Source organism: Echinops telfairi, unplaced genomic scaffold (assembly GCF_000313985.2).
Source record: "Echinops telfairi isolate 266 unplaced genomic scaffold, ASM31398v2 ScPeMD7_5;HRSCAF=22, whole genome shotgun sequence".
Lineage (NCBI taxonomy): Eukaryota > Metazoa > Chordata > Mammalia > Afrosoricida > Tenrecidae > Echinops > Echinops telfairi.
In genome coordinates, this window is record NW_022103901.1 from 31543584 (window position 1) to 31568539 (window position 24956).

Consider the following 24956-nt stretch of genomic DNA (forward strand, 5'->3'; position numbering starts at 1 on the left):
CCCCTGGCCCAGCCTTGGCGCCTACTTCCTGACCACAGCCTGTTTCCTGCATGCCAGCCCTCCCGGTGACCTGCTCCATTCTGCAAAGAGCCGGCAGAGTAGGGAGCTGCAGGCAGCAGGACTGGCCTCTTCACTCAAGGACCAAGTCAGCACTTACCCTTCTCCAATCAAGACGCTCACTCTCCCAGGCAGTGGGCATAGGGCATAGCGCAAAGGCACATGGCGCTGGGCCCGTGCCCAGGTATGCCAAGGGCTGCCTACCTGCCCACCAGGGACGCATCTGCTCAGGAAACCTGCTCTGCTAATGCCCAGACTCTCCCAGCTCCAGGCTGCGGGCCCAGGGCTCCCCTTTAGGGAGACACCAATAAAAGGGGCAGGAAGTGCTGCGTTGCCACCTGAGTAAGGCAAGCCAGGGTCCTCCCAAGACTCAAATCCCTTTTATTAGGCACCCAGATAGAAGGGTGCTTTGGGGAGGGGCAGGGTAAAAGGTTAAAAGCTGAGCCTGGGCCCCAGGGCTCAGGTGGGGTCCAGGGAGTCCTCAAACAGGCTAAGGAGGTTCCGGGGCTCAAAGGCAGGGAAGGATCCACGAGGAGCAGTTGGGTCAATGTCACTGAGGTCCAGGGAGTCCCTAGGTGGGGGAGAGGAGAGAGAAATGACATCCTGAAACTGAATCATGCCCATGCACCCCTGTGCAGGCCTGTGGCGCCCCAGGTTGACTCCTGCCAGCACATACCTGTTCTGGGGGGCAGGAGGACTACTGCTAGGGGTGGAGGTGCTCCCAGCAGTCCTGGCCAGGTTGGTGTCTGTCGAGAGCAAGGCCCTGCGTGAGGGAGAGAGCGACAGGGTGACAAGGGGTGGGGCCTCAAAGTGGGGAGGCCAGGGCAGTGAGATCAGCAAAGCTCAGCCAGGGACAGCAGGCGCATGGATCCCTGGGAGCAGCAGCTTGAAGGCTCTCTGCGCCCTTGACCCCGCCCAGGTTCCGCAGCCACCTCATTCCCTTTCCAGGACGCCTTCTGCTGAGCTGGCTTTGAAGTTGACCTTTGGTCAGTGCAGCTTATCTGCTGCTTCGCAGCCACCCTAAAGTGTCCCTGGAGTGAGGGTGACATTGCCATATAAGGAAGGGGTGAATGACATAGTCCTCCTAAGAACTGTGCCCTCCGTCCCCGACAGGCACGCAGTTGGCCTTCACAGCCCTCCCCGCACCTTGACCCTGGTGGCTGGTCGGCTCGAGGTGTGGTGCCCTAGGTGAGAAGCTGCGCCAGCCATGAAGTCACCTGTCCTGGCCTCGGCAGTGGGCTAAGCCCCATGGCAGCTCAGTGCAACACGAACTGGGGCCCATGACCCCACATCACCTGTGTTACCCTGCCCACCCCCACCCCCCGCCCTACAGCTCACCCACCCAAAGCTGTCGTCCCCCCAGGTGCTGCAGAGGGTGCTGTCCAGGGGGAAGCTACAGGACGGCGAGCCGGGTGGCGTGGCCGGTGGGCCTGGGGGTTGCAGCCATCTGGTGGGGTGGGTCAGCCCGTGGCAGAGCCAGCACAGCAGGGTGAGCAGGGCCTGCAGGGGAAAAGGCCAGGGTGGTGGGTGAGTCCTGGCAAGGAAGGTCAGCCTGTCCCAGGGCTCACCCGCTTACCTGCCACAGTGCCCACCCTTGGCTCAGGGTCTCAGTCGCCACACACCACAGGGCACTCCAGGGCCTGGGCTCCCTGAGCATGGGCAGGGCCAGCAGCGCTTCAGCTGTGGTCCTCAGACTGGGGTCTGGCTCCAACATGATGGTAAGGACAGCAAGCAGCTCGGAGGACAGGCCTGGGCATGGAGCAGGGAATGTCGCAGACACCCCTAGGGGCCAACCTCCCTGCAGCAGCATCCCCTCCTTGCCCCCACTCACCTGCAGTGAACTCGAGGGGCAGGCAGCCCCGGCGCAGCTGCTGCCAGCCCTCCCCGCCGCGAGGCAGCTCCATGTGGCAGGCCACTTCCAGGATGGTGAGCCCCAGGCTGGAGAAGGGGCATGGACAGGGGATGGGGGGCAGGGTTGGCCCAGGGACACAGACCCCAGCCCCAGAGGAAGGTGGGAAGGGAGCTGGGAAGCCTGCTGTAGGCCAGGGAAGTAGGGAAGAGGGGGTAATGGTGAGTTTTCCAGCTTTCTGGGACGGTTCCTGATTGATCTCAGTGTGTCTCCCCCCTCCCTGGGGAGGGATCTCACCAGGCCAGCCCATGACCAGGCCTCAGTAACTAGTAGCACTGCTGCTGCTGCTCTTGGGGGTCAGTGGGTTGATTCTAACTCAGCAAGCCCTGTGACAAGCGAACTGCCCCAAGGGCTTCCCAGGCCAAGTGGGTGCTAACGGCCAGCCTTTGAGTCACCAGGCAAGCCTTAACCCTCTGCACGCCCAGGGATCCTACCATTGCTGTCAACAACACTAGATGCAGCTGTCAGGAGGCCGGGCAGGGAGTAGGCCCCAGAGCCACGATGTACAATGCATGCCACCAGCCCGGCCACCTCTCTGGCCACCTGTGGGCCCTAGGTGAGTGTCGTGGCAGTTCCCTCCCTGCAATGGGCCCTCTTGGTAAAGTATTGTTATCTATAGGGTGGGGCCCAACTGAGAACCTCCCTAGGCTCTCAGGTGGACAGCCCCTCCCAGGCCCTGGACACAGGACTCCATAGCGTTCTTGGCTTGGGGGTGTCTCTCCCTCTACTGACCACCCTGGGAGGGCACCTTAGACCATGCTTCACCCTCACGCCCTACCCTCACCTGAATATGTCGGCCGCTGTTCCATAGCAGCCCTGTAGCAGCTCAGGGGCCATGTAGCGGGGGTCCCCCTCCTGGGCGTCACCACCGGCCTCGCCCAGCTCCACCAGCAGCCCAAAGTCCCCTAGCTTGCAGTGGCCCCGGGGCCCCAGGAAGATGTTGGCTGGCTTGATGTCTAGGTGGGCCAGGCCTTGGCCGTGCAGGTGGGCCAGGGCCAGCAGAGTATCGCGCAGGTAGGCCCAGACCTGGGCCTCGGGCAGACGTGCGCCTCGGGCCTCACAGTGTTGCTGCAGGCTGGGCCCACACAGCTCCGTCTGCAGGTACAGCAGGCCGCCCTCCTCCCAGGCGCGCTCCAGATGCACACAGCGTGGGTGCCGCCCCACCTTCTCGTGGCCGCCCACCTCGGCCAGCTTTCGGGCACGGTCCTTGGGGCCTCGGAATGGCGACATGGAGCGCTTGATGGCGTACAGCCGGCCATCCTCCTTGGAGCGTACCTGGAAGGAGGGCGTGGGCACGTGCGGTTAAGGGTGTGCCAGAGAGACCACCACTGTCTGTCTGGGGGAGTCAGTTTCATCTGCCGGCGACCCTGTCGGGCAGAGTAGCACTGTCCTGTATGTTTCCAAGGCTGTCGTCTTTACAGAAGCTGACCGCCTCATCTTTGTCTCACGGGGCAGCTGGTGGGCTCCAATTACCTGCCTCTCAATGAGCAGAGCCATGCTTAAACCCCTGCTTCACAGGGCTCCGGGAGGCAGGTTGCAGTGGTACAGGACCCAACAGAATGGATCTCATGGTGCAGCGTGGTAGTTACACGTACTAGCCTGCTAACCACAAGGTCGGCAGTTTGAAACCACCTGTGGCGTGGAAAGAAGGCGTTCTTCACCCGTAAAGAATGACAGTCTCAGAAACGCATGGGGGCAATGCTACCCATCCTATAGGGTCATTATGAGTCAGAAGTGGCTCAATGGCAGTGAGCGATCGCCGAGGTGACAGCTGCCCTAGAGAGACCCTAACGTAGCGGCGACAGGACACCCAACAATACCCCCCAGCAGGCCTGTAGGATGGGGGCAAGAGCAGAGGGACTGGCCGTGAGCACCCACAGGCAGGACCCCGAAGACACCCTATGAAGTGGGAGCAGGGCTGCCGTCAAGACAAAGCATTTCTGTTCACCAGTGGGGAGACCTCTGCAAGGACAACCCCATCTGCTGCAAAGCTCGGTGGCCGGAGAGAGGCTGCTGAAAGTGCTGGGCTGAGTGTGTGTGTGTGTGTGTGTGTGTGTGTGTGTGTTAGGGGGTGGGGGGAGGGCTGGTGGCGCAGGGGTTAAAAGTTCTCCTCAGAGCCCAGGAGAAAGATGGGGCAATTGGTGACTGCAAGTTTTGCCACCTTGGAATGACCCCACGGAGTGGTTCTTCACTGTCCCCTAGGATCGCCAGGAGTTGGAACTGACTCAACTACAGCAGTGGCTTTAGTTAAAAGGATCCCTGGTGGCGGAGGGGTTCGGGCACACAGATGCTAAGCGAAAGGCCAGCGTAGGGAAACTCGAGGCCGCTCCGCGGAGCACGAAGAGGCTTTGTGTGAAGATACAGCCTCGGAAACCCACAGGGGCAGTTCCACCAGGGGTGCTTTGAGTCCACATCGCCTCGCTGGACTCAGTGGGTCAGTTGTGTACACTTCTCAACAACACTGCATTCATGTAGAATTTGGGCAAGCCGATCAACATCTTAAAGGAAATATAAACGGCTGGAAAATAAGTTTTAAGTGGGGAGGAGGCTGGCAGACCGAGCCCCTGCCAGCTCAAGGGTGGGGTGGTAGGCTGGGTGGGACTCACGCTCAGTAGGGGGCTGGCTGGATCACTGAGAACTCGCCAAGAACCCCAGCGCAGGCTCCAGGGAGGAGGAGGAGGTGTGACAGGCTCTGGTCAAGGAGAGAGTGTGCGCCCAGGGGATGGAGGGGTAGGGGGTCAGGAGATCTGTCCCAGGGAGATGCTGGGAGGAAGGAGACAGCCCCAGGGAGGGAGGGAGACAGCAGCCCAGCTTGCCCCTCCCACTCACCTTGAAGACCTCCCCGAAGGAGCCTCGGCCCAGGTGGCCCAGCTGCTGGAAGCACTGCTGGAAGAAGGACTCGGGCCGGCTCGCGTCATAGCGGGGGCTCTTCAGGGTCTCGGAGGCCTTGCCCCGAAAGGACACACCACAGGGCCGGGGCTGATGCCAGCCCGGTGTCCTCGAGGGGAAGAGGCGGCTGATGGGGAGGCTGCCCTTGGCTGGGGGCCGGGGTGGGAGGCTCCGACTGAGCCGACGGGGCCTCTTGAGGGAGAAGCCAGGTTCTGCATGGCGGAAGTAGGCAGGAACTGGGGCCGGGGTACCACTGAGGGGTGGCGGGGTGCCCTCCGCTGGCACGGGCATGGCTGGCGTGGGAGGCCCTGTAAGGGGCAGAGAGCAGAGGCTGAACGCACGCACGACAAGGTGTCCACGCAAACAGCACCATATCCCAGCACAAGCGGTCTTGTGGGGAGCACTGACCAGGAAAAAGCAGCACTTCAGGTACATACACACCTGTGCTCAAGAAAGGCCCCGGGTTTGGGAGCAGAGGCTGAGCTCAGGCACACTGCCACTGTGTCCCCAGTCCAACGCAAGCGAGTCCCACACTTGTCTTTTGGTTCCCCAGTGCGTGAAGTTACCTTTACCAGAGACTGTGGTCTGTGGTCACCCTGGTGGTGGAGTGGGTCACGCAATGCAATGCGAATCGCAAGGTCAGCAGTTTGAAATCATCAGCCACTCAGAGGGAGAAAGATGAGACTTTCTACTCCCATAAAAAGTGATAGCCCCAGAAGCCCACAGGGGCAGTGTGACCCGATCGGGTCACTCTGAGTCAGAATTGATTCAATGACAGTGAGTTTGGTTTGGTAGTCTATGGTAGCCCGGGCCACCACAGCAAGTGCTGGACTGCTAACTGCAAGGTCGGTGGTTCAAACCCAGAGCCACTCCATGGGCAAAAGAAGAGGCTGTCTGCCCTGCAGACTGACAGCCTCGGAAACCCTATCGTAGGGTCGCTCTGAGTCTAAACCCTCCTTGTGGAGGCAGTGGGTTTGGGGTAGTGGTTTTTGGTAGGCTATGAAGTGTCTGCAAACATGATGAAAACGTTCGAGATAGTGAGACCTGCCCCACCTCGTGGAGAGGTGAACTGCTCATCCACTGTGAGCCGCTGCCTAAGTTTAGTCAAATCTCGTCAGCAGGAAATATTAACTCGGACCCGCAATCCAATCGTTTCTATGAAGAAGCAACGCTCGGATTGCCTGTAAACCTGACTCCCTTTTTTTAAACTCATAGGACAAACAAACTCCAAATCCCAAACGGTAGCCCACACAGCACTGGCCAGCCCAGTGAAGTGCATCTGTGCACTGTAAGTTGGCGGAACTGTTATGTTAAGAACACATTAATTAATTCACCTTAAAAAAAAAAAAAAAGCCTCAAACACTGACCTGATGAGCTGCCCTCGCAAAGGAGCCCAACTGTAATTGGACCTCTCCGTGGAGTGCTGAAAAGAACAGCTGTGTCCAGTTGGTAATGAGTGGAGCCCAACAACTGGGTCTGAGCAGGTACAGAAGTAGCCCAGGAGGACCTGGTCTGAAAAAACCCTCTCATCCAGGGAACCTGGTGCACTTGCCCAGGATGGCGTGCACACACACACACACACACACACACACACACCTCTTCACTCCCCAAATCATCCAGGGAACCTGGTGCACTTGCCCAGGATGGCGTGTACACACACACACACACACACACACACACACACACACACACACACACACCTCTTCACTCCCCAAATCATCCAGCCTGTTACTGGATGGTACAACTGGCTAAGCCTTGGGATATACTAACTGTAAGGTTGATGAGTTAAAACCCATGGGAGGAAGGCCTGGTGATCTCCTTCCAAAAGGTCAGAGCCTTGAGCACCCTGGGGAGCAGTTCCACTCTGCACACAAGGGTGGTCATGAGCTGGCATGGGCTCCAGGGCAAATAGCCACAGTAACACATCCAAGCAGCTCACAAACTCCAGGCCCAGTGAAAACAAGAGCCACGGGTAGGCTCACCACAGTAAGGGTGCTGACCACTTAAAACAAGGAGACAATCTTGAAAGTAGCAAGAGCAAAAAGGCTGGTCACTTGGGAGAGCCGCCTCCCCACAAGTTCAATGGCTGACTCTTCCTCATCAATCGTGGGGGCCAGAAAACAGTAGGACGACATAGCCCAAAGGAGTGGGGCGCAAGGAAAAACCGGCAAGGAGCTGTAGCAAAGGTGAAAGAGGATATGTGTATTTCTTGTGATTTGGGGGAAAAAACAAAAACTCATTGCCATTAAGTCAGTTCCAACTCTGGGATGGGTAGAACTGCCCCTGTGGGTTTCCAAGGCTGTAACTCTTTATGGGAGTAGAAAGCCCAGTCTTTCTCCCAGGACCCTCTATTGACTTAGAAAACATTTGTGTAAAATAATAGGTCTGTAAAGTAGTACGTGGGGCTTTTACAGCAATGTAGTAGGTTTGCAAACAGTAAAGGGAGGTGTGTGAGAGCAGAGGAGAGCTAAGTAAATGGCCCTGGATGGTCCCTCGGATCCACATAAGTGATAAAGAGAACCAGAAAGGTTACATCAGAGGGTGACAAACTCTGTAAGCACACCCTCACTGTCCTTTCTCCTCTCGGCTTCTTTAAGTAAAGCAGGCCTAAATAAATGGGAAGGTATCCCATGTTCATGGATCAGAAGACACACTGAGCTGAGAGGACAGTGTTGTCCGTCCACCTGGACCTACAGATTTTCAGGAGTTAAAAAGATCCTAAACTTCACAAAAAGCCCAAGGGACCTAGAACAGTCCAAACGATCTAGAAAGAGAGGAGCAAAGTTGGAGGGGACACACACACCAATTTCAAAGCTTGTAACAAAGCAACAGTGACCAAGACAAGTGTGCTGCTGGCACAAAGATACACATGCAACACAGTGAAGAAGAACCAAAAGTCCAGAAAGCAGTCCCTCACATTCTCAGCCAATTGACTTTTCAACAAGGATGGCCAGGCCATTTCAATAGATGGCACTGGGATAACTGGAGAGCCACATGCGAGACTCATCTGTTTTTTCATCTCAGTGTGAATATCTGTGCATTTCATGGCCAAAATATGCATGTAATTGGTTTTGGGGTACTAGCCCACCCCCACAGAAGTTGGTCTATGTGATATATACCATATGACCCATTATCTGAGATATTCTGAATTCCAAAATACACTTGGCCCCATAGTTCTGTAGGTCTGGAGTTCTGATCTCAGGATACTCTAAACTCAGCATCATAATTTTATCTCTTAGCAACAGCGTAGTGATTCATAAAACAGGGTAGAAGTGCTCCTAAGGGTTTCCTAGCCCACGCATCTTCACTAGGTGGAGACAGAGTTCCATCTTTTTTCTCCCAAGGAGCAGCTGATAGGTTTAACCCACTGGGCTCTCAAGGTTTCCAGCTAGACACTTAACCCACTGTGCCACCAGGACTCCTGCTGGCCGGCCCTGGTCAATATGAGGGAACTTCAAACATGAGAAGTTCAGCATTCCATGATGCTCACCTTCTCAACACGATTGCTGAAGACAAAGCAGGTGCATAAGAAAATGTGGTGAAGAAAGCTGATGGTGCCTGGCTGTCAAAAGATTTGGTGTCTGGGGTCTTAAAGGCTTGAAGGTAAACAAGAGGCCATCTAGCTCAGAAGCAACAAAGCCCACATGAAGAAGCACACTACCCTGTGTGATCACAAGGTGTCGATGGGATCAGGTATCAAAGAACAAAAAAAAATCTTATCATTGAGAATGAGGGGCAGTATTCAGTGGGAACCAAAGCCCCATCTGTAGGCAACTGGACATCCCCTTATAGAAGGGTCTGGGGAGGAGATGAGCCAGGCAGGGTGCAGTGTAGCAATGATGAAACATACAGCTTTCCTCTAGTTCTTTAATGCTTCCTTCCCCCCACTATCATGATCCCAATTCTACCTTACAAATCTGGCTAGACCAGAGGATGTACACTGGTACAGATAAGAACTGGAAACACAGGGAATCCAGGACAGATAAACCCCTCAGGACCTGTGGTGAGAGTGGAGATACCAGGAGGGTAGAAGGAAGGTGGGGTAGAAAGGGGGAACTGATCACAAGGATCTACATATAACCCCACCCTGGGGGATGGACAATAGAAAAGTGGGTGAAGGGAGATGTTGGACAGTGTAAGACATGAAAACAAAATAATAATTTATAAATTATCAAGGGTTTGTGAGGGAGGGAAAAAAATGAGCTGATACCAAGGACTCAAGTAGAAAACAAATGTTTTGAGAACGATGAGGGCAACAAATGTACAAATGTGCTTGACACGATGGATGGATGGGTGGATTGTGATGAGTTGTATGAGCCCCCAATAAAATGATTTTTTTAAAAAGTTGAGAAGTTCACTGATTGTTTTCCTTTTGGTTTTCCACGAACTCTGAAGCTCCCCCTGTACTTTAGCCTTTCCAAATGCCGTGCTCCGGTAGCACTGAGGGTTAAGCGCCTAGCAGCAAACCTAAGAGGTTGGACAGGCTTCCCTAATGATGACAGAAGTGGCGACCAAGGAAACCCTATAGAGATAATTCTACTCTGTCGCTCCAGGTTCCTAGGAGTCAGGGACAGACTTGATGGCAGCCAGGAACAACATTGTTAAAAGAAAAAGCCCTGGGCCCAACTGTAAGAACACCCCAAGTTCAGTGGGCCCCCATGGAGCTGCCTGTTCCTTCCGTATTGGAGCAGCCCCGCTGTTAAAGTTGCTACAATGTAATAACAAAACAAGAACATTCACAGTCATCCCATTTGGCCAGGCCACAATGTAACCCAGGAGGCCGGTACCCAGCAGGGGGCAAGTAGGCTTCTGTAACAGGGAGGGCAGGCCAGGCCTGGGGAAGCCACAGGAAGGGCTCCTCCCGCCCCTGCCCCCCATACACATGGACCCACACATCCACCACCCCACACACCCCATACACCTCTGAGGACAAGATCGTCCGCCTCAGGAATCTATCCCAGGGTTTTTCACAGTGAGAGGTGGGGATCGCTGGACACCCTTGGGCAGCGGTTAGAATTACAGCCTCCAGGGCCAGCTGGGATATCTCTGAGAATCCCACTGGGGCGCCTACACCTTAAATCAGTTCTCGGGCCACCACCACCCAGTTATCACTTACCTTCTAGCACCATGGCCCAGCCAGCCCGGCCCCGGGGCAGGGGTGGGGACGGGAGAAGTCGCAGAAGCTCCTGGGTGAAGGATTCCAGGGTGGTCCTGAGCCCAGGCCGAGTTGGGGTGACGTCCGCGGCTTCCGGGGATCCTCACCCACTCACTGGACCTCGCATAGCTGCTGGCCTCGGTCTGCCGCGCTAGACTGTGAGTTCCTCTTGGGCAGGGCCACGGCTGAGTCACCGCGGGCGGGGGACGGGGGGGACCCTGGAGGACAGGAGACAAGTTGTCAAGGGAGAGCGACTGTCATGCGGGGAGGGGGAGAGCGCACCTGGATAGCTGGTGGGCGAAGCTTTCCTTGGGGAGGGGGTTTGGCTCCCAGGTGAGGGGTCAGCCAGAGAGCCCTAACTCGGCCGGACGGCCGGGCCGGGGGCGAGGAGGGCCCGGGGAGGGGCTCGGGCGGGGGCCCTCTGGGCAGGGTCTCAGCTCACCTGAGCGGGTGGGCGGAGCCGGATTCCGGGCCGGGCGGAACCGTTGGCACCTTCAGGGCGGCGAGGTGGGCCGGGGTCAGCCGTCGGCCGCTCCAGCCACCGGAGAAGGAGGACCCTCCGGAGGGGAACTGCCCGTGAACGCGCGCGGAGCCGGCTCGCGCCAAAAATTCCAAACCGGTCTCGAGGCCCCGCCCAGGAACTCCGCTTTCACCGCCCCCTCCCGACTCAGCCTATCAGAGGTGCTTAACCTGCAATGGCCCCGTCCCTCCCGCCCCGGCGTGCGCAACGCCGGCCCCGCCCCGCCCGCTCCGCGGCCGCGCGCGCTCTCTGCGCAGGCGCAAGGTTTCCGGGCCGCTCGCCTCCGGCGGGGGCTGCCGAGCGTCATGCCCGAAGAGGTTATTCGGGGCGCTCCTGGGCGGGCTCAGCCTTGTTGGGTGCAAAGGCGGTCGTCGCAGTGCGCCCGCCGGAGGCACGGTCCCAGGGGAGGGTCACTTAGAGCAAGACAGGAAGTCCCGGCAGCATGGAGTGCCCTGAGCGCGCTAACCCCGCCGAGCCTTCCCACCGGCCCGGAGCTAACCTCCTAGACCCTTGTGCGCCGGGCTTCGGGACCAAAAAACCCCCTCTCCCCAGGAAGCTCTCGATTGCCCGCAGGCGCCTGATCGCCCATCCTCACCTGACCGCAGACGGCCTGGCCCCAAGCCCCAGCCACCTCCAAGGCTGCCCTCCCCAGGCCCAAACCCTGTTTGACCTCTTCCGGGCCCAATGACCTTGGCCCAGCCATGGCGGGTAGAAGGGTTTGCTAACCGGCGGATTAGTCTAGTCGCTGGTGTAAAGGAAGTTAAGGACCAGACCAGCCTCCCTTCCCCCTAATTTCCCCGCCTCCAGAAAGCTGGAGCTTCGGATGGGATGATCCCCTTAAAGGGCTTAGCATGTCCTCAGGGCCCCTTGAGGGTCTGAATGCCAAAAGGTTAGACCAAAGCAGTGGCTTCCAAGCGCACCTGCTGAGTCAGTTCCATGCCAGGCAGAGAGAACAGCCCAGAAGATTATGGCGACCGTTTGTGGGGATTCCAAAGGGTCATCTTAATCGGCCTTCTCAAAGGACACTGGACAACCACATGGGCTAATGGAGACGAGTTTTAAGGAAATGGAAAGTTGCGTTGTGAGAAAAGGGTCAGTGAGGAGTTCACCCCCTCAATCAGTCTCCAAGGGCAGCCAGGCTGTAATACAAGAATTGGGTTAGCCTCCTTTCCATCCATTTAAAAGTTCTATCAGTTTACAAAACAACAAAACAAAAATAATGAAGAAGAAAGTACAGGTGGATCCCCTCTGAACATAGACCAGGGATGTGAACAGCCTTATTAGTGTCCTGGGAAGTGGATTAGGGCAGATGGAGTTAGGTTCAAATCTAACACCTTATCACTGGATCTCCCTTCTTCTTTTTTTTTTTTTAATTCTTTTTTTTTTTTATGAGGCCCCGCTTTCACGGTCTGTATTCGTACTGAAAATCAAGATCAAGCGAGCTTTTGCCCTTCTGCTCCACGGGAGGTTTCTGTCCTCCCTGAGCTCGCCTTAGGACACCTGCGTTACCGTTTGACAGGTGTACCACCCCAGTCAAACTCCCCACCTGGCACTGTCCCAGGAGAGGGTTGCGCTTGGCGCCAGCGAGAGCCCCTCGGGGCTCGGCGCCCCCCCCCCCCTCACCGGGTCTGGATCTCCCTTCTGACCCATTTCAACCTTCTAGTTTTTAATACTCTAGGTTTTTCTTTATTTTGTTATTGTTGTTAGACTTTCTTTTTTTTTGGTTCTTTGGTTTGGGTTTGTGTGTGCCTTTTGATATACGAAATCCGGGATGGGTGAGTCTATAGAAAGTGTAATGTATTAATGGTTTTTGGGGGGTATGACAAGGGGAGGTTGGAGGGGGGGTTGGGGAGTTAATAACTAGGAGTACAAGAAAGAAGAAAATGTTCTGAAATCGTGGCGATGCTCATACAGTTCTCTTTATTGTATGATTCTTGATGTGACTGAACTGTTGTATGATATGTGGATTATCTTCCCAATAAAACTGTTTAAAGTACTAATGATGATTGCATTGGGAAACCTCCTGCCAAGCAAAGTAGATCCATCTCCAGCTGTGCAGGGCCACCTCTGCAGCCACAGCCCCAGGAGCCCTGGACTCAGGCCAGCTGCCTATTCTTGGGAGACCAATTCACAGCGATTTAAAAATCAAAATAGTTCTTTTTGAATTCTAAAGCAGGCTTCCCATGAACAGGTGCCCGCTCAGGGAAGGGTTATAAGACAAGGTTTAATCCACCCTAGAGGCCTGATCTGGCCCTTTCTGACTCCTTTTTGTTTCCCAAACGCAGACAACATTGAAAAGGAAGATGAAGATGATGCCCAAACTGCCATTCTTATCGGGTGCAAATAAAGAGCACAGAGTATTTTGGAGAGGGGCTAGAGTGTTGCAAACACCAACTTCAGCATGTCCGGTCTTAGGGGAAGGATGCATAGAGAGAAAATAGCTGCATGTTTTGATACTTTTAAGGTTTTTGTGATTTTTTTTCTTTTTTAGCAGTACTTTTTGACATCCTCATATGTTCATGAAAATCATTTTATTTTCCTGGTATGGGGCAGAGGCTTCAAAAAACTTAATGGGAAAAAAAATCCCATTCTATTTCCTTGAAGCCATTTGTATTTATAGGTATTAGCTGATCCCCACCAACCCAATGGGTGCTTCTTTGCCCCCATTTCACAGTTGGGAAAAGAAAGGCCTAGAGAAGGTGTCGTTCCAATCTCAGTGTAGGTGCTGTCAAGGACAGCACTGTGTATGCTGCACAAGGATGACAAGCAAATTCCTGAAGCATTCCATATATTTTACAAGGAGCCCTGGTGGCATAGTGGTTAAGAAATGGGCTGCTAACTGCAAGGTCTGCAGATCAAAACTACTAGTGGCTCTGTGGGTAAAAAACGGGGTTTTCTAATCTTGTAAAGAGTTACCACCTCGGAAACCCACAGGGGCAGTTGTGCTCTGTCCTGTAAAGTTGCTGTGGGTCAGAATTGGTTCTGTGGCAGTGAATTGAGTTTGTGAAGGTAAGTGATTTGCCCCAACAAGAACAAATGAGCTATTTTCCTCTAGATTCCTGCTGTCTCCGTTGAAACTGCCGTTCCCCAAAACAATCTGCTGGGCTCCTGGCCCATCCAGTGCTTGCATCCTCAGGCATGGACCAGTACTGGGGGAAGGCCGGCTGGGTTAAACCCAATGGCCAGGTTGAAACGTACACACACATACACACAACCATTGTATTAGCATATCTGGCAGCCACAACCCCTGTGACTCAGGCTGGTCCCTGGTTGGAGCCACCAGACTTGTCCCCAGAAGGCCTGCTGTGCAGGGCCACCTCTGCAACCACAGTCCCAGGAGCCCAGGACTCAGGCCAGCTGCCTATTCTTGGGAGACCAATTCACAGCGATTTAAAAAACAAAAATAGTTCTTTTTGAATTCCAAAATAGGCTTCCCATGGAAAGGTGCCCACTCCGGGAAGGGTTATAAGACAAGATTTAACAGGTGAAGGAGGTGGGCTGTTGGGTCCCAGACCTGGGGGACTCCCACCCTGCTCTGCTACTTAGAGCTGTGTGATCTTGGGCAAGTTGCTTCATGTCTCTGAGCCCATTTCCACATTTTTTAAATGGGCATAACAATCCCTCCCCCCTCTTCAGTTGTGAGCCTTAAATGAGAAAGTACAAAAAGAGAGAGAGAAAGTACTTGATACGAGATGGCACATAGTAGGGGTTTCCCCCTCTGTCATGGAATCAGTGCTGACTCATAGGGATACTACAGGACCGGGTAGAACTGCCCCTGTGGGTTTCCAAGACTGTCACTCTTTACAGGAGTAGACCCCCTGTTGTTCTCCGCAGTGGGGGTTTACTCCTTGTTTAATTGCAGTAAAACCAAAACCACACCCAGGGCCATCCAGTAGATTCCGACTCAGAGAAACTCACAGCAGTCAAGTCAATTCTGAGTCACCATGAACCTAGAGGGCAGGGTAGAACTGCTCGTTCAGGAGTAGAAAGCCTCATTCTTCTCCTGTGAATCACCTGGTGGTTTCAAACTGCTGACCTTGTAGTTAGCAGTCTACCACATAACCCACTATGCCACCAGGGCTCCCTGCCACCCCACAGGACAGAGTAGAACTGTTCCTTAGACTTTCTGAGATGGTGAATTGTCCTGAGGGCAGAAAGACACATCTTTTTTCCTCCCACAGAGCAGTTGATAGGTTCGAACTGCTGACCTTGTGGATCGCAGCCCAATGCTTAACCCCCTACACCACTAGGACTCCTATAATAATAATAGTATCAAACCAACCAAGCAAACTCACCACCATCAAGTCTATTCCCACTCATAGCCTCATAGCAAGCCTCTAGGACAGGGTAAAACTGCCCCTGTGGGTTTCAGAGACTGTAACTCTTTACTGGAGTAGAAAGCCTCATCTTTCTCCCATGGAGCGGCTGGCGCTTTCAAACCGCTGACCTTGCAGTTAGCAGCCCAATGCATACCCCACTGTGCCATCAGCGCCTCGCCACACCCCCACCAATATTACAGTAATTCCCCTTATTTGTGTAGTGTTTTCAAAGGCGCTGAAGGAGGGAGCTGTGGCACCACCACCCCTACCCTAGGCCTATAAGGTTCTTCGCCAAAGCGCCTAGCATGGTCCTAGAGGAAGCCCCTCCACCGCAATCCGGACAGGTTCTCCAGGGACTCACTCTCCTGGGGACAGAACCCAGAAGCCGAGCGACGAGTCGGCGAGCGCCCCCGTGTGTCCTGTCGCTGAAACAGCACGCGGAGCTCTCTGGCTGAGTATCTGAGGGCACAGCCACTTGGGGAAGCTGCTTACACTCTAGGTAAATGAGGAAGTTACACACTGAGAACCATAACTTAAGAAAGACAAGGCAATGACGCCAAGCGGGAACGCAGTGACCCAATAGGGAGAGAGGGTGTTGGGGTACGGGTGCCCACCTAGGGACCAGAGTCATGGGGTGCTGGCTTTGGGGGTGTCTGCCGTACTGGACATTTGCATCGGAATCACAGTCCTGGAGGCAGGCCAAGAGTCACAATTCCATAAGGTTTCACAGGCTGGTAAGCAGGAAAATCAAGTGAACAAGTGAGCGGGCCTGGGGGTGCCCGGCAAGGCATTCTAGAACAGGTGGCACCAGGACCGGGGTTCAGAGGCCCCCAAACCCTTAGTGAGGAGCCTCCAGCTCAGTGGGCACCTGGCCACCCCTCCAGCTTCACAGGTGTCAAGCAGCCAGCTGGAACCTCTGCCCTGGTCACAGGCAGGGCCATTTTAGGCAGCACGCAGCACACATACCTGCACCCTTGTACCTCCAAGACCCCTGCTATCACCTTGTGCTGGGCCCCCTGACCCTGACCCCTCCACATGGCCTCTCTGTAAGGAGGGGACACCTGGGAGCAAGGCATGGCTCAGGCCAGGACTGTAGCATGGGCTCTCCCAGCCCTGGGCAGTCTGTGTGCCCTCAGCCGACCCTGCCTCCCTCTTTGGCATGGAGGGGACAGCCATGTGGGGGGTGGGAGGGGTGTCCTTGCAGAGGCCAGGGCACCAGTCCAGCCCTGGTCCTGAGCAATCTGTATCTGGCCAGGGGCCCTGAGCTGGCTGCCGTTTCCCATTGGCCATACCAGCACTCTACACCCAGGTGGTGACAGTGGGTACCAGCATTCCCTGTGGTGGCGGCCAAGTGGGCACCCAGCCTATACCTCCCAGCTGGCCCCTCCTGGTCTCCTGCCACCACCTCCCGGGCCAAGCTTCCCTGGCGCCCTGCAGGCTGAGTTGAGTATGACTATATTTCTGGGTTGGCATAGGGGGCCCCTGGCCATCCAAGGTCTGGAAGAGACACCTCCAGGCCCAGGCGGGTGGGGCGGGCAGTCAGGGATCCCGTCTCTCGGGCCCCTTGGCTGCTGCCAGCCCAGCAAACACTTGTAGAACAGAGCAGAGAGTCAACAGTGTGGCATCCCTCAGACTCCCTGGGTTAAATTCTAGCTTTAAGAGGCCATGTCACTCCCCTTCTCTGTGCCTCTGTTTCCCTTTCTGTAAACGGGGATCCAAAGCGCCTCACCCTGGCATCTCTGCCATTCCTCCTTTTATTGCAGTTCAGCTCAGTGCACTGAACAGACACCGCATGTCATGGCACAAAAGCAAAATGAGCTCCCTGACGTGGTGTCCATTTTGACTCATAGCGACCCAATAGGACCGGCTGGAACTGTCCCTGTGAACTTCCCACAACTGTAACTCTTTAAAGCAGGCGTCCTCAAACTTTTTTTTGGTTTGTTTTACCTATTTCACTTTTTTTTTTTAAATCATTTTATTAGGGGCTCATACAACTGTTATCGCAATCCATACACACATCAATTGTGTAAAGCACATTTGTACATCATTCTCAAACCATTTCCTCTCCACCCAAACCCCCAGCATTAGGTCCTCATTTTCCCCCTCCCTCCCCGATCCCCCCTCCTTCATGAGCCCTTGATAGTTTATAAATGGGTATTTTGTCATATCTTGCCCTGTCCGACGTCTCCCTTCACCCAACTTTTCGGTTGTCTGTCCCCCAGGGAGGCGGTCACATATAGTTCCTTGGGGTCCTCAAACTTTTTAAACAGGGGGCCAGTTCACTGTCCTTCAGACCCGTTGGAGGGCGGACTATAGTTTAAAAAAAAACTACAAACAAATTCCTATGCACACTGCACATATCTTATTTTGAAGTAAATAACAAAACGGGGCAAAAACACCCGGCTGGCCGGATAACTGTCCTCGGCAGGCCGCATGTGGCCTGTGGGCCACAATTCGAGGACCCCTGTAAGGGAGTAAGTAGGAAGCCTCCTCTTTATCCTACAGAGCCAGCTGATAATTTCAAACTGCTGACCTTGTGGTAGCAGCCCGCTATGTAACCACGATGCCACCAGTGCTCCTTTAAAGAAGCCTACGGGAGCAGTTCTCCGTCCTGGAGGGTCAGGGCTGCTGTGTGTCCCCCTGGTCTCCACAGCAGGGGGGCTGGGGCTGGGTACTCAGTTCCTGTCTCTGTGTTCCATTTGGTGGTCCTCGCAGAATGCCAAACTTGCTTCATCATGCTCTTGCACACGTAGGAACCCTGGTGGTGCTTTGGGTTAGGCACTGGCCCAACTATCAGGTTGGAGGATCAAACCCACCAGTGCTGCTCCTTGGTGGGAAGATGAGGCTTTTGCTCCCGTGAAGATAGACAGCTTGGGAAACCCTGCCCAGAGGGTCTGTGCGCCGGAATCCATGCAAGGTCACTGGTGTTACTGTACAGTCTGTGCGCCGGAATCCATGCAAGGTCACTGGTGTTACTGTACAGTACCTGTCTCGCTTCAATGACAGGAGGGTACTCAGGATGGTATAAAAGCTAATGATGTTGAGTATAAGAACAAAGCAAATTGTGATAAGAATTGTACGAGCCCCCAATAAAATGATTTAAAAAAAAGAACGAAGAAGATGTCTGAAAATTGATTGTGGTGATTGTACAACTCTTCTTGCTGTGACCGAGCTACTGAATTGTACAATGTGTGAATGTTATGCCAATGAAAACATTAATAATCACAATAAAGTAAATAAAGGACATCCGATTTGGTAAGGAAGAAGTAAAAACAAAACCAAACAAAAAACGATGATGGAACTAGATAAGCATTGCTTTTCTTGAAAACCAAAAGAAAACGCATGGCCAGACTAGTCAGTTCCGACTCATAGTGACCACTAGAACTGCCCCCTGTGGGTTTCTGAGGCTGTCGATCTTTAGGGGAGCAGACGGCCTCATCTTTTTCCTTCGGAGTAGATGGTGGGGTTTGACGCACATGTGTCTATGCCCTGGAAAACCCCAAAGTACACCCGACTCTCCTCATTGCAATCCTCACTTTACGGCGAAGCTTGCAGTAAGGAGAGTTACACGTGTTTCGGGGAAGGGGGTGGACGGGGAGCTGAAACCGATGGCCCAGCCTCCAGGGTTGTCCCCCTCACCTTAGAGAAGGTTCCAGTGTCCTCAGCCAGAAGTGGTGGCACAGAGGGGACAGGAGCTTCCCTGAGCCCAGCGCCTGTCCTGCTAACCTCTAGGCCACCCAGCCTTACTCCACAGGGACCAGGCTCTCCCATGGGGTAGTTGGGACAAGAGGTCCCCAGAGCCAGGTCAAGGTGGGACAGAGCTGCCAGGTGGGTACCTGGGGGTCCATCCTAGAGCTGGACTGAGATGTCTTGTGCAAAGCTGGGTTGGAGGGTGGCGGTGGCGGGAGATGAGCACCCCAGGTGTGTGGATGTGTGTGCCCTGAATGGAAGGGAGAGGGAGCAGCCACAGGTGGAGGCACAGTTCTCTCCTGGTGCTGGAGGTTGAGGGGTGTCTCAGGGGGCCTGTAGGCGGTGGGCCTGTAGGGTGGTGGGCTCACAGACTGCCCTATAGGCCCTGCTCCATCCAAGCCCCTACCCTGCCTGGCTGCCTGGCTAGGCAGGCTAGGCTTTCAGCCAGAGGAGCTGGGAGGGGCTGACTGGCAGGGGGCAGGCCAGCAGACAGACTGGGTGTGGGCCCACTTGAATCCAGCACTGGGGGGCTGAGTCACTGCCACCCCAGCCAGCTCAGTGGGGTCCCCAGGCTCCAGAATGTGACAGCAGGGCTCCAGCCCAGCTCCCCAAACTCCCCAGGCTTACCTCTCCTGCCCAACAACCCCTCAAGACCCCCGGGGGACTGGCCATGGCTCCTAGACACCTGGGTCTCCTCCCCAGTCAGTTCAGACAGGCCTGAGCCCATAAGGCCTCACCCCCCAGACTCAGACCCCCGTAGGCTGCCTGGAGTGGGGTAGATGGTGGAGAATTGGTGAGGACAGGCTGAGGTGGGTGATAGTCCCTGTGTGTATGCCCCTGCCCCGCCCATGGGACGCTGAGGGTGTGGGGCTCAGGGCTGGAGGCCCAGGGAGCCTGTTTGCTGTGCGGCCTGTTGGGGCTTGAGGAATAGCTGGAATCCTAAGGCGGCTGATGGATATACTGTAACCACGCGCCCCACCTTCTGTATCATTCCGCGGCCGTCTGCCCCTTCACAGGCTCTCTGGGCAACACTGTAACTCTGCCTGGCTCCTGGCATGTCCCCCAACCCACTGGTCCTGGCTGCTACCCTCTCCCCAGCTGCGTTTGGGCTGGGCTGGGATGCCAGCTCCCCTCACCAGCTGCTGGGGGGAACACTTGAGCCCTCCAGAGCGGCGCCAGCATCAAGGTGTTGACAGCGCGGAGGCGCCCTGGGGGCTGGGCAGGGGACTGTCCTGGCTGCCAGCGCCTGTCCGAGGCCAGGTGGGGCTGGGACTGGTGTCCAGGGGAGGGGTGGACACTGGGGTCTGCAGACAGAGCCTCTGCTACTCCCAGCGGGGGTCTGAGTCAGGACCCCACCCTCTGGGCTCTTTAAAGGGACAGGAGCGCAGAGCTGTCCCACCCCTTCGCCATGGGTAGTCGCCGCGCCTTCTCCGTGGCTCTGCTCGTGCTCCACCTGGCTGCCCAGAGCCTGCAAGGAGGTGCGGGGGCGGCAAGCGGGGGTCCAGGGAGAGGGTGAGGGGGAAGTCTGAGCAGCACAGAAGGGTGGTTCTGGGTCTTGGGGGCTAATGACTCAGTCTCTGGGCTCTTTGGCCCCTCAGTGACTCAGAATACCCTTACTTCCCTAGGGCTGCCCCGCTCAGCTGCCGCCCTGGGGAAAGGTAAGTCCACCCTGGGTCCTGGGGTATGGCTTTGCCCACATCGGGCTCCACTCTAGGCAAGGACAGGAGTGCAGGATGCCTGTCAAGGACAGCCCAATGTCCACAGCTCCAGATGCCTGGTGTGGGCCTCAGAGAGCACCTGTCCCTCTCTGTCAGTGCAGTGTGGGGACCACGGGGAGCCCTCCCTAGGGGAGGTGACATGGCGGGCTTCGAGAATTCGATGCTGATTGTCATTTGGGGTCTTTAACTCCAGAGACCTGTGGGTCCCCAAGTGGGCGGCGGGAGTCCCCCTGAGCCCCGATCTAAGCTGAAGAAGAGAAGGGTTGGGGGTGAGGGGACAGGAGGATGAGACTTCTGGGTGAAGACTGCCCTCCAGATCCAAGGCCCCTGTCTCAGCTGCCCCTGTCCTCCGGCTGCCATCCCCTTCAGCCCTGAGGGGGCACCACTCCTGTCCTGCGGTCCAGAGAAGCTCTCTGTGCCCCCACTGAGTCTGCCCCTCCCCCCATCCCACAGGCTCGGGGTACCCAAATGGCTACGGACCAGGTAAACTGGGTGAGGGGACAGGCACCTCCCAACTGGGGACACGCCTGTCACCCAACCTCAGTTTCTCACACCCCTCACACACACACAGGCTACAGTACCCCCAATGGCCTGGGAGCAGGTAAGAGGAGTCCCTGGAAAGAGGGAGTGGGAGGGGCAGGGCTTGGGAGGAGCAGGGATCCCCTGTGGTTCTCCTAGAAGGATGAGGGGTTGGGGGGCCCAGGGCAGCCTTGGGAGGTGGGAGGGAGGCAGTCATCTTAGAGATGAGCAGGGAACCCTGCTTGGAGCACTCTCACCTACCCAAGTGGAGGGCCCACCTGCAGCCCAGGTCCCAGCCCCTAGGTGCCGGCTGCATGGCCCTTCCTCCCCTCCCCCATCCTGCCCACTGAGTGAGTTCTGTCAGTCATCTTCCCCAGGTGATCTTCCCAAGTCTTTCCGACCCCACGTGGGAGCGGCCACATGCAGGGGGTGGGGTGACGAGCTGAAAGCCCCAGAATCCCCAAGGCTCTGCATGGGTCTGGGCCAGGAAGGGGGCACAGGGTCCCTCATCTCCTGTGTCTCTCGAAGGTGTGGGAGGGGGCATTCAAGCTCAGAAGCGGGGTGAGCCCTGCCCTGGCCCCCTTCTCTCTCTCTGCCACACTTTCTCTGACCCCCTTCTGCCCCCATCTCCCCAGGATTCAACCCCCAGCTGGGAACACAGCCTGATCAAAGGGATGGCCCCAAAGGGCCTCTGTGTGCAGGGTGGCTTCTCTCCCTCCTCCCAGGCCCCATGGCAGGGTGGGGATGTGGGGGACAGGGTTGGGGAGAGGGGCAGCAGGAAGCCCACCTGAGAGATGAGAGGTGGGGCCAAGAGACGTGCAAACTCACTTCAACGGAGTCCCCAAACTTCCTGCTCACTCCTCCTTCTCCCCACAGGCTTCCCAGCTCAGAATGGCTTCAGAGCAGGTACAGGCAGGACCTGTGTGTGTGTGTGTGTGTGTGTGTGTGCTGGTGTGAGAGCGTGTGCATGTGAGCATGTGCATGCATGTTTGTATGGATGTGCAAGTGTGTGAGCATGTGTGTGTGAGCGTGTATGCGTGTTTGTGTGCGCATGTGTGTGTGTGAGTGTGTATGTGCATGTGCGAGTGTGTCGTGGAGGGGCTGGGGAGCAGCCCTGAGATTCCCCCCCCATTTGCCTGCTCCCTATCTTTCTCAGGTACTGGAGGAGGTCTGAAACCCCAAAAGCCAGGTAAGCAGCTTTCCCCTACCCACCCCCTGTCTGCTCCTCTCCTTCTCAGTGTACTACGCCCCCCCATTCCCATCTGGCACCCCCCTCCCCAACCCTGCTCTGTTTCCCCAGGCTTCTGGAACAGGCTGGGATCTGGGCCTTCCCAGGTGTGGTTGTCTAGCCTGGTGAAGTGCTGTGGGGATGGGCAGAGGGAGGGGCTCTTACACCCTGGTCGGGGGGGCGGCGGGCGGGAGGGGGGCGGGGTGATGGGTCTGTATTGGAGACCCATGTGTCCAGGTGCTCATGTGAGAGTGTGCCTGTCCCCGAGCCTGACAGGGGAACTTGGAACCCCGCTACTTCACCTCCACCTCAGCTGGGACCCCAACCATCCTCACCCCCACCCTCAGAATGGCCAGAAAGCAAAGAGCTTGTGTGGGCGGGGCTCTGGAGCCCCCTCACCTGCCCTTCTCTCTCCCAGGTTTTGGAGGGGGTGTGGAGGCCCAGAAACCAGGTGAGTCTCACCCCATACCTGCCCCCTGCCTGGCCCCTCTCCATCTGTCTGTCTCAGCTGGAAGCTCCTGCCCTGTGCCTGTCCTTGCTTCCCTGGCAAGGGCCTGGGCTGGGTGCTGGGGACCTTCCTTCCCCAAGGCAGGAGCCCACCCAGGTACATACATTTGGGGCAGGACTTTGAGGCTCAGGGAACCAGGAAGGGAGAGTGGGTCCTATGGAGAAGGTCGGGGCATCCAGCTTCTGTGTGTCTCTCCCCACAGGCCTGGGAGGTGGCTGGTGAGACCTCAGTAGTCAGTGAGCAGAGAACTCAGCCTGCCCACCTTGGCCCTGGCCCTGCCCATTTCTAGCCAGGCTCCCTACCACTCGTTCCCCCAGCCTGCTCACCCCATGGCTGAGGCCCTTCTCTGTCTCCCCAGCATCCAGGAGCAGTACCGGTCTGGGAGCAGGAGCCCTGACAGGTGAGAGGGAGCAAAGCAAGCATGATCAGGGTCCTGACCCCATTCTTAGGAAGCGGGGCTGGCTGGGATCAGCGTCCACCTTTGGGAGGGGCAGTGGGACCCCAGAAGTCATGGGAGCCAGGGACCGCCTCACCCTGTCTCCCTGCTCCCTGCCCCCCAGGAACAGGCCCCTAACGACTCTGCTGGGGTCCAGCCTGGGCCTGCTCTTGAGAGCTCTGTCCTGCTGGTGCATGGGGTTCTGAGGGTGGGGAGCCCCTCAGGGAGGCTGGCCCACCGAGTCTGACCCCGCCGCAGCTTCTGCACCCCTCCCTCCAGAGCCGCGGACTAGCAGGCCTGGGTGGCAGCTGGGGAATAAGCTTGGGTTCAGCGTCCAGAGATAGGTGCCCCTGCCCACCCCCACCCTCACCTGCTCCCATCTCCCCATCTCATTCTCAGGTATGGGAAGAAGCATGAAGCCTCAGAAGGCAGGTGAGCCCCGCCCAGTCCTTTTGTCCCTGTCCCCTTGATGGCTACCCCGCCCCTTACCTCTTCCTGCCTCATCTCCCCAGGCTTTGGCAACGGAGATGGCACCCAGCCAGGTGAGGGCATCTGGGCCAGATGGGGCTCTAAGGGATAAGGGAGAGGCAGGCTCAGTCTCTTTCCAGGTCTGGTGGGAGGGGGCATGACACCCAGCAGCCCACTTCTGTCCTTGTCCCACCCCCCCAAAACACAAACCAGACTCTGCCAACAGGTTCAGACTCAGAGTGAACCCATAGGACAGAGTAGAACTGCTCCCGAGGGCTTCCAAAAATGCCACCTGCCAAGCCAAACTGCCTCATCTTCCTGCCTGAGCCCTGAGCCGGTCCATGCTGCACCAAGCAGGTGGACACACACACACACACACACACACACACACACACACTCACACCATGAAAGCGTGGGGCAGGCCAGACAAGGGCAGGGTCTGCCTGGGGTGTTACATACGCTGTGGGCCACACACCCTTGGGGTTTGTGGGGTTCGAAGCCCTATCTCCAAGGACAGGGCCTCTTCTCTCGGGCCCTCAGTGGGGGCATGAATGGTGGGTCAAGAGGAGGCACCTGAGTTACATCCCCAAGGGCACCATGGTTAAGGGAAGCACTGACCCTGAAAGGTGGGCAGTTCCAAACCCCCAGCAGCAACTGCAGGGGGGGGGGGAGTCCTGGTGACCTGCTGAGCCCTCATCCAGACAGGAGCCAAAGTGCCCCTCCCTGTGGGGCAGTTCCACTGTCATCCAGGGTGGCTTTGAGTCAGAATGAACATTTGGACATCAGAGGGAGTGGGAGAGCTGGGGGTGGGGAGGGACAGGGTGGGCACTGAGAGGCTGTGTGGTTCGGATGGGGGGTGGAGACAGTCTCTCTGGTGCATAGGCTTCTTCCTCCCTCAGTGTGTGTGTGTGTGTGTGTGTGTGTGTGTGTGTGTGTGTGTGTGTGTGTGTGTGGCAGGAAGGGGGGAGGGGGGCAAGCCCACAGTGTCCCTGTTAAGGTTCAGCCAACTCTAGTGGAAGGAAGGGGCTGGGGTGGGCAGGGGTCTACAGGGCAGCATTCCGGAGTCAGGGGCCAGCCAGCTCTCAGCCTCATTGCCTGAGACCTGGTCAGTGCCTCTAATCTTCCCCTATCCCCCCTCAAACAGGCCTGGCAGCTCCCAATGGCTTTGGACCAGGTAAGGGCCAGACAAGGGTGGAAACCTGGACGAGAGCTGCTGGGGGTGGCCTCAGAGCTGCGGCCCCTCCCCTCCTCCCCTCTCTCCCCTAGGCTTCGGAGGGGGTGGCAAGCTCCAGAAGCTAGGTGAGCCCCACCCATCCTGTCTGTTTCTCCCTTTGTGAATGCCAAAGTCCCAGCTTAAAAAATAAAGTTTATAAATGATCAAGGGTGAGGGAGGGAGGGGAAAAATGAGGAGCTGATACCAAGGGCTCAAGTAGAAGGAAAATGTTTTTTTTTAAACATTTTATTAGGGGCTCATACAACTGTTATCCCAATCCATACACACATCAATTGTGTAAAGCGCATTTGTACATCGTTTCTCAAA

General features: G+C 56.3%; 2 protein-coding genes across 2 annotated transcripts in view; one reads left to right on the top strand and one right to left on the bottom strand.

Moving 5' to 3' along the window:
- Nucleotides 1-422: 422 nt before the first annotated feature.
- Nucleotides 423-10073, bottom strand: PKMYT1 (protein kinase, membrane associated tyrosine/threonine 1). The gene is made up of 8 exons (XM_013005523.3): nucleotides 9972-10073; nucleotides 4796-5163; nucleotides 2751-3241; nucleotides 1889-1995; nucleotides 1634-1806; nucleotides 1400-1557; nucleotides 734-820; nucleotides 423-628 (listed from the first exon to the last, which is right to left on the bottom strand). Exons 1-8 carry the CDS (start codon nucleotides 9982-9984, stop codon nucleotides 517-519), a joined length of 1509 nt encoding a protein of 502 aa, XP_012860977.2. The 5' UTR covers nucleotides 9985-10073; the 3' UTR covers nucleotides 423-516.
- Nucleotides 10074-19947: 9874 nt separating this feature from the next.
- GREP1 (glycine rich extracellular protein 1) overlaps nucleotides 19948-24956 on the top strand; it is a 12793-nt gene continuing 7784 nt past the window's right edge. Inside the window, exons 1-9 of the mRNA XM_045286035.1 lie at nucleotides 19948-20017; nucleotides 20165-20197; nucleotides 20711-20740; nucleotides 21933-21965; nucleotides 22423-22455; nucleotides 22871-22912; nucleotides 23461-23490; nucleotides 24561-24590; nucleotides 24683-24715. Of these exons, the coding sequence (XP_045141970.1) occupies nucleotides 19948-20017; nucleotides 20165-20197; nucleotides 20711-20740; nucleotides 21933-21965; nucleotides 22423-22455; nucleotides 22871-22912; nucleotides 23461-23490; nucleotides 24561-24590; nucleotides 24683-24715 (334 nt within the window). The remainder of the gene's footprint in view (nucleotides 20018-20164; nucleotides 20198-20710; nucleotides 20741-21932; nucleotides 21966-22422; nucleotides 22456-22870; nucleotides 22913-23460; nucleotides 23491-24560; nucleotides 24591-24682; nucleotides 24716-24956) is intronic.

What these genes read in the sequence shown, in the direction of transcription:
- PKMYT1 (XM_013005523.3), bottom strand. An exon ending in ACAGCGGCCGACATATTCAG is followed by an intron (nt 1,996 to 2,750) that starts GTGAGGGTAGGG and finishes CCCCTTCTCCAG; the next exon opens with CCTGGGGCTCACCATCCTGG. An exon ending in GCCCCTCGAGTTCACTGCAG is followed by an intron (nt 1,807 to 1,888) that starts GTGAGTGGGGGC and finishes CTCCATGCCCAG; the next exon opens with GCCTGTCCTCCGAGCTGCTT.